This window comes from Sorex araneus, chromosome 4 (assembly GCF_027595985.1).
Source record: "Sorex araneus isolate mSorAra2 chromosome 4, mSorAra2.pri, whole genome shotgun sequence".
Classification (NCBI taxonomy): Eukaryota; Metazoa; Chordata; class Mammalia; order Eulipotyphla; family Soricidae; genus Sorex; species Sorex araneus.
Window position 1 is genome coordinate 58255003 of NC_073305.1, and position 13237 is coordinate 58268239.

General features: G+C 37.9%; 1 protein-coding gene across 3 annotated transcripts in view; it reads left to right on the top strand.

Annotated features, from left to right (window-relative positions):
* Positions 1 to 13237, top strand: part of PTPRG (protein tyrosine phosphatase receptor type G) — a 798688-nt gene that overhangs the window by 436260 nt on the left and 349191 nt on the right. For all 3 annotated transcript variants that reach the window (XM_004616469.2, XM_055134736.1, XM_055134735.1), the window contains exon 3: positions 8328 to 8507. In XM_004616469.2, coding sequence (XP_004616526.1) covers positions 8328 to 8507 — 180 coding nt within the window. The remainder of the gene's footprint in view (positions 1 to 8327; positions 8508 to 13237) is intronic.

The following is a 13237-nucleotide window of genomic DNA, read 5'->3' on the forward strand; positions in this document are numbered from 1 at the left end:
AATCTGGGGCCACTGATTTAGAGATTTGTTTTTTTATCAAATGTTAACTTTACACACTGAACCCTAATATAGAGACCTTATTAATTTAGAGAAAAATGGTTAACTGGTGTTCAATTTTTTTCTTTTTTTGGGGGTCACACTCGGTGATGCACAGGGGTTACTCCTGGCTCTGCACTCAGGAATTACCCCCTGGCAGTGCTCAGGGGACCATATAGGATGCTGAGAATCAAACCCGGGTCGGCCGCGTGCAAGGCAAACGCCCTACCTGCTGTGCTATTTCTCCAGCCCCAGGTGGTGTTCAGAATTTAACTGGGCCCTGATTGTAATTCTGTAGTCTCCTTACTCTGCATGTGTGCAGCACCAGGTTGGAGTCCAACACTGCGAGAGAAGATAAAATTGATAAGTAAATTTGAAAATAAAAGTAATTCCCATTTCTGGTTTATGTTTTGGTATTTCTTCTGATCTTATTGTTAAGCTGTAGGTGGTTAAAAGAACTTAAAATGCTTACCTTTGAGTTTTAGTTAACCAAATTTTTATACCTAAAATGTAAAAACAAAACAAACCAAAAAATGCCTTTTTTAAAACCTGGAGCCAACCTTTAATTGGCTTAATGAGAAGGAAATATTCCTGTTAACATCGAACAACTTTAGAGATTCACATGAATGAAACACAAATAATAGAACTCAGCAATATGGTTATTTGCCCTATTTCCACTATTCATATACAAAACAAAAAGCAGACCAAAGCCAATTAAGGTACCAGTAGAAAAGAATGTGAAAGAATTGAACCTAAGTCCCATAAAGCTTTTTAATTAAAAATTGGAATAGTTTAAAGATGTGTTTTAGATTTGGAAGGGAGGAAAACATTAATTGTAATATTAGGTTAAAAAAATGAACACTCATATTTTTGGATTGTTGATGTTGATTAAAAGTAGACAATAAGATGCAGGGTAATATCCCTACATATAGGTAATTCTTTTAATATAAATTCCTTGAGGGAGGCATTAATAAGCATATTTGACTAGAAACAGCACATAACATGTATATTAGTTTTGTTTTTAATTAGATTTAGACAGAATTCATTATTTTTAATGGCTTTTCATTAGCGAATAGAAACCATTATTTGGATATATTACGGTAAAATAAATTCAAGGTGAGACTAATTTTCTGCCAAGATCTGCTTATGTATTTAAAGAAGCATTGTTTGCAACAGAAACCACAGATAGATATCTGAAAGTCCTTACTCCTAAGCAAAAGTATGATGTATATGCTCTAAAAGTAGCAATTTTTATCTTTTCTCGGGTTAGGTATTAATAGCAAGCTTTATTGAATGAGACAATTTACTTAAATTATTGAGAAGTCTTGTTTCTAATCAGTTTGAAGTGCTTTTATCTGGACTTTTCAGTTAATATCGCTTTATATCAGAGGTTAGCAAAAAAGAAAATTTCTGTAACTTTTATTTGAAGGGTTTTTTTTAAGACATTATCAAAGTCTGAGTTCAAAATATATGCTGTTGCCCAAGTCCTTTTTTATAAAGCTGTTCTTCAAGACACTAAACAGTTATAGGCGTCTCAAATGTGGGCCATATTTACAGTATTTGCCATTATTTTCACATAGGAAAATCTATCTCCTTTAAAAAAGACCAGTGGGAACTTAAATCTCCAGTTGTGTGATTTATTCATCCAACTGTACAAATGTGTCTTCTGAATAATACTCTATTGAACTGCAGCTACTCAGAATAAGCAAAATGCAGTGACTAGTTAATAGTACACTGAGGTGGCAGAAGTTGTTTCTTTCAGTGCACAAATGAACCATAAATTAAGTTGATAATGTTATTTCCTAACTATAAATTTAAATGATAAATACCTCCAACTTTTTTTGTCTCTTATATAATCTTAAATAATGAAATAACACCCACTGCTTTGTTACGGTATTATTTTATTTTTTTTAAAGACCAGCCTTTTCCTTGAGCTTTGCTCTTTGAAGAAAATTTCTGCAAAATGGAGCAGGAGTCCCAGCATTATCTCAAAATTAGTGCTCAGCTTCCTCATAGGGCCTCTTAGTCCCAAGAAAGAGAGTGCAGCAGGTAAGACATTTCCCTTCCGCCTGAGTGACCCAGGTTTCATCTCTAGCACTACAAATGGTCTTTCCATGCCCTCCCCGAGTGATTCCTGAGCATCACCAGTCAAAGCCTCAAAATGAAACAGAATAAAGTAAACCCAGTAAAGTTTGATGTTTAAAATGTGGCTTATTTAGTATCCAGAGAGATAGTACAACAGGTAGAGCACTTGCCTTGCCCATAGCTGACCTCAGTTTGATCCCCAATATCCCATATGGTTCCCTGAGCCGCACCAAGTGTGATCCCTGAGCACAGAGCCAGGAGTAAGTCCTGAGCACTGCTGGAATGGGCCCAAAAACAAAAAGGGGAAAAAAAGTAACCCACTTAACGAATCTTAAGCCATCATTTGGTTTCCATGTCACCTCATAGACATCTTCATTGTTATCAGAGTGGCCACAAAAGAATGACCCTTTGAATGAAGTTTAATGATGAGTCAGATGTTGGAAATTTCCGTTAACTACATTCAAAATATTATTCAGAGCCCTTGAATTTTCCCATTGACTTTGATGGTCCCAACATTCAGAGTACCTTACTGCATTTTTCATCTTGATTTTGTCTTCTTGATATGTAACCCCTCCCTCCCTGACCCCACCACTATTTGTTGCAGGGGTTATACAACATTTGGTTGTGGTGCTTGTTGAGGTCACACATACTAGTTGTAGTAGCAGAAATCAAAGATGGCAGCATTCATGGGCCAGAGTGATAGTATAGCAGGTAGATTTGCCTTGCACACAGCCAACTTGTGTTCAGTACTTGTCGCCCCATATTGTCCCCTCATCCTCGCCAGGAATGGTCCCTAAGCACAGATCCAGGAGTAATCCCTGAGCATCACCAGGTGCACCACCAAAAAAATTAATAATAATAGTAGTAATAATAATAATAACAAGAATTTTTTATTATTATTAAGACAGAATTGCTGAGATTACATTCTGCATGTCACGTGGGGCCAGGGAATAAATTTATGGCCTTAAGCTTGCAAGGTCACTATTTTTCTTTTTTCTTGTTTTTCATGATCTTTATTTTTGAGGGTGGTGCCAGGGGTCGGGGGGGTGTTTGAGGTCACTCGAGTGATGTTCAGAGCTTAGTACTCCTGGTTTTATGCTCAAGAATCACATGCAAAGTAAGTGCCTTAGCCCTTATGCTCTCTCTTCAACCCCTGACCTTAAGTGTTTGGTAGAATGTGAATGTTTCTTAGTTTTGTGATTATCAGCTGTCTTTCTCATGTTTAGAATAGGATTATCTTTTTTCAGAAACAATCCCACAAAAGCCGTAAGTTCTACTTGCTATACTCTATCAGCTGTTCATGATATTACAGGTGTTATTACCCTTCATCACTTGGTTATGGTGTTCTTTGGGAAGGAGCGGGGTGTTGGGCCACACCCAAAGTGTACAGATGCGTTTCCTGACTCAGTGCTCCTGAGTCACCCCTGATGGTGCTCAGGGGATCATATGCAATGCTGGAGATTTAACTGGGATCAATTACTTGCAAGGCAAGTATATTCCGTCCTGTACTATGTTTATAGCCCCTATTTCTCTTCTTTTTATTCTTTGTTCCAGCTGTTTAGGATTCTACTTCACCTCCTAGAGCCTATACTTTTGAGTCTTGTCCTCTGACCAAGTGGGAAGCATCAGACATCTGAAGGTCTTAGGACATTCTCTGACCTTAAGTGAGTTATTCCACCATACGTCAGTCACCTATTTTTTATGTTCTATCCTCTCGGGAGGAGTCCATGGACTTTTGAGGCTATCCATTTTGATTACCAGGAAAGTGCTTTCATCCACTTTCTTAACCCACAGTCATGCGTCTTTATGCCCTTATTGTATAGACACACTCTTGATGGTTTGCTGAACATTTTGTCACAAAGCAGCCCAATAACACCAACAATAATCCGACTCTTTAAGCTCAGAAAATCTACCCATTACTGACATTCTCTTCGATACTCCTATGGATTCTCTCTTTTAATTTTCACCACCTCACATTGATGTGCTCGTCACTAAGTTGCTGTGCTGTGCAAATGAGAAGGCTGAGCCCATGATAGCCGGGTTTTTCAGAGTACGCCCACAGCATCTGGGACAACTCTGTCCCATAGAATTCAAAACTTGCCTCTCAATAGGTGTTGACTTGGTATTTAAATTTAAATTGTATATGCCAAATGATTCAAAAGACAAATTCTCTTCCTTGATTGACTTTCTCGAATTAGAGAACTACGTAAAAATCTAGAAAATATAAGATAGCCTTCAAAAAAATTGTGCCCTATAATAAGCATTGAAAACCAAGGTTTGGACCCTTTTAAAATCCCTAGTTGAGCTGGATGAGCTTGTTCACCATGCAATGATTATTTACATCTAATTTGACCTTCTTCCCATTGAGAATGATTTAACATATTAACGAAGAAAAGAACTTTTTTTTTCTTTTTGGTTGCTGGTTTGTTACGGTCAGATATGGCAGTACTCAGGGCTTGCTCCTGGCTGTGTGCTCAGGGATCTCTTCTGCCACGAAGGAACCATACCCAGTGCTAGGGATTGAACAAGCATCCCCAACTTGCAAAGCAAATGCCTTACCTGCTATACTATCTCTCCAACCCCAGATGATTTTACTTGGGAAGTTTCATCCCTACCCTTGAGACCAAGGTAATGAGCAAAGACTTAATTAGAAGACAGCAGATGGGAAGTATAAAATTAACTCGAAAACAATGCACAGAGTATATGCTGTGTTATATTAGAAGACACCATTATGCAAACCTCTCATTTTGCTTTCTCCTTTATTTGTGCCCCCTCATATATATGAACAAGTTACTCATGAAGGACTCTATGCTGGCTCAGGAGTAAGGATGAATGTGATGGAGATTCATTTATTCTCATAGTTACCAGTTAGTGGGGTGGACAGGCATTAAAGAACAAATAGTAAACTAAGGAGTGTTAAGATGTAAGATGTCCCCAAGACAGCAAAAGCAAATTGCTAAGCTAGTGCAGAACACCTGTGCATTTCCAATGGCCACCTCCCTTGCGGAAGGATGTTTACACTAAGATCAATTGCATCGCCAAGGGTTTCAGATACATTTGTGAATGGATGGAATAAATATTCCTTTTTTAAGTCATCAGTTGAATGAGAGGTACTTCTAGGCTTTCTTTGAGCAGTATGTCTCCACCAAGATCTCCTTCCTACAGCATTCTCATCAGAAAAATTACCTGTGGCAGGTGACATGGTCTTGTGGGGTTTCACTCCAGCCCCTTCCTCTCCTGCTTTGAAACATAACCTTGTGTGTTAGGTTGCCATGTCAGAGTTGCTGTGCCGCTTCGAATGGATCCAGCTGCCAAAATGCAAATAGCTTGCTCATTCTAAGCGTCATTATGAGAAAACTTCAGTGAAAATGACTTTTCTTTTTTATTCCTTTAGATATATAACCATGAGAGGAAGGCGTCTTGTTGATTTGGTTTCAGTTAACCACAGTCTTTATTTAGTGTCATGTTTTTTACTTAAAAGCATTTATTTAAAGTTCTGAAAAACAAAGCATTTGATACTGTGAGAATTGCACAACTGCAAATGATTAATGATATAATTTTCAATCCTTTATAAAGTGTCTCAACACTGAAGAGATTTATATAGTGTGGAATGGCAGTGGTGCCTCAATATGGGACTAGATAATCAATACCTGCAAGCTTGGGAAAAGTATTCTATTTCCTTCACTTGGTGACACAGCGGGTTTTTGCAAAGCACGGGTGTCTGGAGCATGAAGCACTCCAAAGAAGAATTAATTTAAAATCTGAAGTGGAAGATCAGTTTCAATTAAAATTGCACTTGAATGTATATTGGGTGGAAGTGTGAAAGCAAGCATGCAGTCGGCTTAAATCTGCAGATTGTTACCAGTGAATAAATGAATCTCACTGGTATGAATCTTGATTATATTTTTTATCAAGTGCCAAATTATCTTTCACTCATGTCTGGAAGGTACGAGAAATAGTATGAATGGCAGATACTTTCCAAAGCTTATTGGTTGTTTTTTTTTTTTAATTACTGGGGTAATTATTAGGTGTCTCTATGTATTTATAAGTGTTGACTAGTTCCCTCTCATCTTGAAGTTGGAAACACTAGTGGAAGGAACTTGACACTGGTGACAGAACTGGAGATGGAACATTGTATGTCAAAAATCCAACTGTGATTAGCTTTGTAATTCACAGTGCTTTAGTAAAATAAAATTTTGGAAAGAGTAGATAAAATCATTTGAGCCACTCATTTTTGTACCATTTTTTCTTCTTTTTTTTTCTTTTCAAATGTATTGATACAACATGAAAATTTAGTTTGGCTATTTTATATACAAATGCACCTTTATGACTCAATGTTAGGAAAATTTGACCAAAAGAGAAACAACATGATTGAAAAGTCCTTACTGTCCCTTAATTTAGTTGAACTATTACAGTCAAGAAAATGTTAATGTTAACTCTTCTAGGAAGTATTGTGTCATTTGTAAATTACTTTTGACAGTTCCCCAAGACCTTTGCCAATTAGTAAATAACAGAATTATCATATGTTATTTATGATAATTTCCTTATTCCTTATAATTGGGAATAAGGATTACAGAAAATGATCCAGACATAGAATTAATAAAAGTTATTTGTCAGATAGTAAAACAGTATATAGCAAGAGTAAGGGATTGCCTGTCAGGACCTATTCCCATTGATTTTCTGACAAAGAAAATTTCATTACCATGACCAAAAACTATTTCTGCTTTCTCCTCCCCCCACTTGCCCCCATGGTGCCATTTTGTCATCTTTGAACTGTAATAGGTGGTGAAAATCATGACAGATGAGTGTAGGGCGGTGAGTTTGGCACATAACCTGGACTGTTTAAATAATAATGGCGAGAGTTACCTTAAGGTGTCTTTGTGGCCACAATCATATAAGCATATCTTTAGAGTGAGGCATGAATAAATTGGGGATAGTGGGTTGGTCCTTTCCAATAAAACTTTTCTCTCATCCTCTTTTAACTGATAGGTAAAGAAATTTTAAGCTGAACAACATAAGAGTGCTCTTCTATATGAATGTATGTTAATACACACTGCACTGTATCGATTGGAAAGCCTATGATTTATTATAAAGCTTAGATTTATTCTGTATCTACTATTCAATAGTGGATTCATCTTAATCTTTGCTTCCAAGGATTTTTCTTTGAATAGGCTACTTCTGCTTTGTTGTAACAAGAAGATTAAGTAGAGGGAAGAGAAAAAAATCTCAGTGCTTACTGTCAACTAAGTTGATATTACTCTGATTGTTGTATTTCTGAATAGCAAAGAGAAACGTGGAAGTGGGTTTTTCTACCTATTGAATTTAGTACCCATTAAAGTTATGCTTCCTAGCTGCACTTCATTCCTTCATTTCTGTGATGTTTCTCATAGTCTTTACCATACATGTGCTGAGACCTAGCTAAATGTAACCATGATAAAAAATGTTTGAGAACAGGAAGCAAGTGCCTTTACATACAAAGGCACAAAGCTGGCCAGATTGAGACATTTTCCCAGGTAGCCAAAGGAAAATTGTGCCTCATTGATAACATTATTTATAATTACAGTCATTCTGTGTCATATTACTTTGAAATTCTTTTACTTTTTTATTTTCTACTTGACAGACTCCGAGGAGCTGAGAAAAAAAAAGTTGTGTTTAGTATCCTGATTGCAATAGCAAAACTTGCTAAATTAATGAAGCTGTTTTTATGTGAATAAATGCTCTGCTTATTTTAGAAAGCTTACTTAGTTTTTTTTTTCCAAATGCGAATAACTATGACAGCCCTTCTGCTCAACTTCCTTAATCGGGTTACAGAGAGAGTTACCAAATGTTTGATTACAAATCAAAAAGTGAAACTATTCCAAGTAGCACTTTATTTTCTTAAATCTTTCCCTATGAATTCAATAACTCGCATACATATTTTTCATGGCACTACTCCTTTTATGGTGTTTAGGTTTTTTAAAAATTGTTTTTGTTTTCTGGTCTCACCTTACACGGTCTTGGGGAACCATATGCAATGCTGGGGATTGAGCCAGAATCAGCCAGTGCAAGGCAAGCACCATACCCCTGTATTATATATACCCTTGGCCCTTGCACTACCATCTTTTAAAACTTGGGAACTGTAGGAAAACTTTTTTTGTCGCTGCAATAGTTGGCTTCCTGTCTGTTATCCTGTCTCTGACCCTTGGAATACTGCTCGTTTTTTATAGGCACCTATGGTCCTGAACACTGGGTCACATCTAGTGTCAGCTGCGGAGGGCGACACCAGTCTCCTATTGACATCATAGACCAGCACGCACGAGTTGGTGAAGAGTATCAGGACCTGCAACTTGACGGCTTTGACAATGAGTCTTCAAACAAAACCTGGATGAAAAACACAGGGAAAACAGGTAGGCTCTGCTCTTCTCTCCTTGTCCACAGAGAAACACAAAACATTCCTGTGCCCAGGATTGAAGCTTCACCATAACTTGCAAGTAATATAGACGACTAAAGCAGCAATGCACTGTTGCAAGCCACTGACACTTCACTGTTGTAAAACGGTTGAAAAGTACTAACTAGTCTGTGGCAGTAGCCGTTAACTGCAAGTGTGTAAGAGGGGTGTGCAGTCTTTTCTACAGAACACAACTGAGAAGCAGCTTTGACCTCAGCCCTTAATTCGAGAACTAAAATTACACATTACCAGCAGTGTAATTTTGTACAGGTGACTTAGCCACTCTACCTCAGTTTTTGAAAAATATGAGATGTGCATAATGAAATGATATCAACCTCAAATGATTAATTCAGTCAATACGTGGAAGATGTGTAGAAGAGATGCTTAGACCTTTCCTTTGTATGGGATGAATCACTAGCCAGGTGTCATTGAAATTACAATTAATTTGAATTAAGCAAGAATAGAATTCACTCTTTCAGTTACTGTAGTTACATGTCCCCTCTGCTCCCACTATATTGCTGTGTTGCTTATTCACAATAGTTGAAAGCAGGGCAAATTCATATTAAGAGCTTTATGTTATTATTGTGAGGCAGGAATGTAACTTGAGCTTTTTCCTGCTTTATTGAGCTATAATTGGCAGAGAGCTTTATATAAGATTAAGATGTATAATTTGATACTTTGGTACACATATATTGTAAAGTGATTAACACCAAGAGGCAAATTAATATACATGTCACATCACAGTCATCTTTTTGTGTTTATATATGGTGAGCACATTTACGAATGGTAGACTTCTTTAGGTCACGGAAGTGATCTTAAAGTGTTGGAGCACATGTTTCAGTGAGGAAGTCCCCAGCACTCCGTCTTATAAGATCACCATCTCCCCATTAATCTCTGCTTCCAGCCTCTGGAAAATGCCATCTCCTCTTTATTTCTACGAGTTTGCATTTTTTGGATTTTACATGAGTGTAATCCCATACAGTATTAAATTTAGATTATATATACATATATATATATATATATCATGTAGTATTTGTCTTTATCTGTCAGACTTATTTTATTTAACCTAACACTTTCAAAGTTCATCTGTGTTGTTGAAAGTGACAGGATTTCTCTTACTGTGTCTGAATCCTAGTCAATTTTGTGTGTGACATGTTTTTATTATCTATTCATTCCTTAAGAGAACTTAAGATTGGGTCCATGGCTTGTTTGCTATAATAATGTTGCAGTGAACTTGGGGGTTTTATTTCTCTGACTGAATGGTCTCCCCCTGGATATTTACTCAGAAGTGATAATGTAGATTTTTTTGGTAGTTATATTTTTAGCTTTTTTGAGGAGCCTCCATACTGTATCCATAGTCACTGCGTATTTTCTTTTATCCACATTATTGGCAGTACTTTCTATCACATATTTTTGAGATTTGTATCTCTAATAAAATTATTTGACATCATTATAGTTTTACTTAGCACTTTCTTAACGCTTAGTAATATTAAGCATCTTTTCATCTATCTGATGGCTATTTGTCTTTCCTCATGGGAAATATCTTTAGTTCTGTGCTCTCTTTTTAATAAGATTATTTGCAACTTGTTTTGTTTTGTTTTGTTTTGTTTTGTTTTGCAAAATAAGATTATTTTGCAACTTGTGAGAGATCTTGGGAGGAGTCATTCCTAGCTTGGTACCCTGGAGGGACACGTGATGCCATTGCTAAGGATCAAACCTGAACTCTCACATTCAAACATTCACTTTGAGCCATATCCCTCACCCTGATTAGTCATTTTCTTGTTGTTGTTGTTATGGGAGGAGTATGAATTTTTATGTACTTAAGTATGAATTGCAAATATTATATGAAATAGCTCCTTCTGGGGCTGGAGCAATAGTACAGCGGGTAGAACATTTGCATTGTACATGCTGACCTGGGTTCGATTCCCAGCATTCCATATAGTCCCCTGAGCACCGCCAGGAGCAATTCCTGAGTGCAGAGCCAGGAGTTACCCCTGTGCATAGTCAGGTGTGAAAAAAGAAAAAAAAAAAGCTGCTCTTTCCCCTCCCTCCCTCCCTTTCTTCCTTCTTCCCCCTTCCCTCCTCCCTCCCTTCCTTCCCTTCTCGCCTTACTTCCCTCCTGCCTTCCTTCCATGACTGTGCAGACAAAAGGAAAATTTCTTCTTTTCCTTGAGTTTGCTTTGTTATTTCTTATATGAATACAGACCAACAATTCAGTTCTGCTGCCTTTTTGCCCACCTCACTTGTCCCTTGGGGATTGTGAATACAAAATGCCATGTTTTTTTTTCACTGTCTTTCTCTTAATTCTCTTAATTACTAGTGTGCAACCAACGGTTATGTGTTGTTATGGGCAGGATGTCACATGGAAGCCATGCTGTTCCTTACTTTCTAGTCTTCTGATTATCAATACCAGGCTGTCATATTATATATTTGCTGATTGCTCCCTGGAATTCTGTTCATGTTAGAAATATCATCTGTATCTTAGTTTTGCTAGTTTGTTTTTTTTTTATTTGGGGGCCACACCCAGCAGTGCTCAGGGCTTACTCTAGAATGTGCTCAGGAATCACTTCTGGTGGTGCTTCAGGGACTGTATGAGATGCTGGATATCAAAGCCAGGTCATCTGCATGTAAGGCAAGCATCTGTTAGTGCCAATATCTTATTTTTAAACTTATATAACCCTGACCACTAAAAAAATCTCTTTCTCTCCTTTTTTTTTTCTTTTTGGGTCATACCCAGCAATGCACAGGGGTTACTCCTGGCTCATGCATTCAGGAATTACTCCTGGTGGTGCTTGGGGGAGACCATATGGGATGCTGGGAATTGAACCCAGGTCGGCCGCGTGTAAGGCGAACGCCCTACCCGCTGTGCTATCACTCCAGCCCCTCTCTTTCTCTCCTTTCCTTGTATCTCTCCTTGCCTCTTGTCTTTTCTTCCTTCCTTCCTTCCTTCCTTCCTTCCTTCCTTCCTTCCTTCCTTCCTTCCTTCCTTCCTTCCTTCCTTCCTTCCTTTCTTTCCTTCTTTCTTTCTTTCTTTCTTTCTTTCTTTCTTTCTTTCTTTCTTTCTTTCTTTCTTTCTTTCTTTCTTTCTTTCTTTTTCTCTCTCTCTCTTTCTTTCTTTCTTTCTTTCTTTCTTTCTTTCTTTCTTTCTTTCTTTCTTTCTTTCTTTCTTTCTTTCTTTCATGTTTGGGTCACTTCCAGCAATGCTCAGAAATTCATAACTCCTAGCTCTACACTTAGAAATTGCTCCTAGCAGTGCTTGGGAAAACATAAGGGATGCTAGAAATCGAACCCGAGTTTGCTGCATGCAAGACAAATGCCCTACCTGCTGTAATATTGCTCTAGCCCCTGGTATCTCTTTTCATTTTTTTCTTCTCTATAACCAAGAATACACTAAAAGTCACTCTGAGGAATCTGTTTGAGAATCCTTGGCTGCTCTAAGTCTCTAGTAAAATGTCATCAGTATCAGCCTTTCGGTCGCATTCATGCTGTGAGTCACAGAAATTTCTCCGTTTTTAAAACTGACTTCATGTATTACTAGAAGAATCAACTTTGTTTCTTCAAACCAGTATTCGTCTGAAATGATTGACAGCTGATTTTTTTTTTTTTGGCTTGTCTTGGGCCAGTTTGTTCATCAAATTGCTTCCCGCTCTCTCTACACCATGGTTTCCAGCTCTGGGCTCTTTTTCATGACAAACCCATAAGCAGTTTTTCTTTCCTCCCAGCAGATACCCTTTCTTGTATGTTCATTCATCCATTTGTGTAGTCACTCAGAACTGTGTTATGGTAATACTGTCTGTAACCACCTTTCACTCCCACCTCTTGACTCTTGAATGCATGCTCTTCTGGTTCTTAGAATTTGAATGTCTGCGGTCCTGCTTTATATTTCACGTGCTAGTGTCCCTTGGCAAATTGAGATGGAAATACTAGTACTTAGCCTATCTGAATGTGGCAGGCAGGAGCTTTGCCACACTGACTGTAATAAGATCTTAGAGTGGAGTGCCACCTCAGTGCCACATTCCGGAAGTCTGCCAAAGGCAATTCACTGGGCTTTCTGATAGGGGTTTTCTCCTCCACTTGCAACGCCTGACAGCCTTCCACAGAGATAACACGTTTCCGTGACAGCTTTCAGCTTGCTATCTCCAGTGACAGGTTTTAGACGAGGGTAGGGTTCACTCAATGCAAGTTGATTCATGACCTTGGTCTTCGAGAGCTGATTATCAATCTTTGTCACTCTGCTGACTTTCTAAAGTGATCTGAGACTTGTTGCATGTCTGAGTGCCTGCACCTCATTTTGCAGCACAACCAGCCCAGTGTGAACAGAGCTTAGAAATCTCAGAGGGAGTATGGCTTTCTGAGAAACAGAAATTTATCTTTTTCCTTTTCCAACCATACTTATTATGGCCAAATTCATTTCACACTAGGTAACCAATGTCTCATAAAAATTCTAACTAATCTAAGGTGAGTCTTGTAGGATAAAATTTTAAAGTGGCAGTTATTGATATGCATTTAAAATAAGAGCATGGCAGGGGTTGAAGGATTAGTCCAGTAGTTTAGATACTGGCCTTTCACACTGCCATACCCTGTTCCCTGAAAATAATGAGGAGTATGCCCTGACCACTGTCGGATGTGACCTCAAAACCAAGATAGATAAATAAGAACATATCATTTGTTTATGTGTTCTTTGTTTTG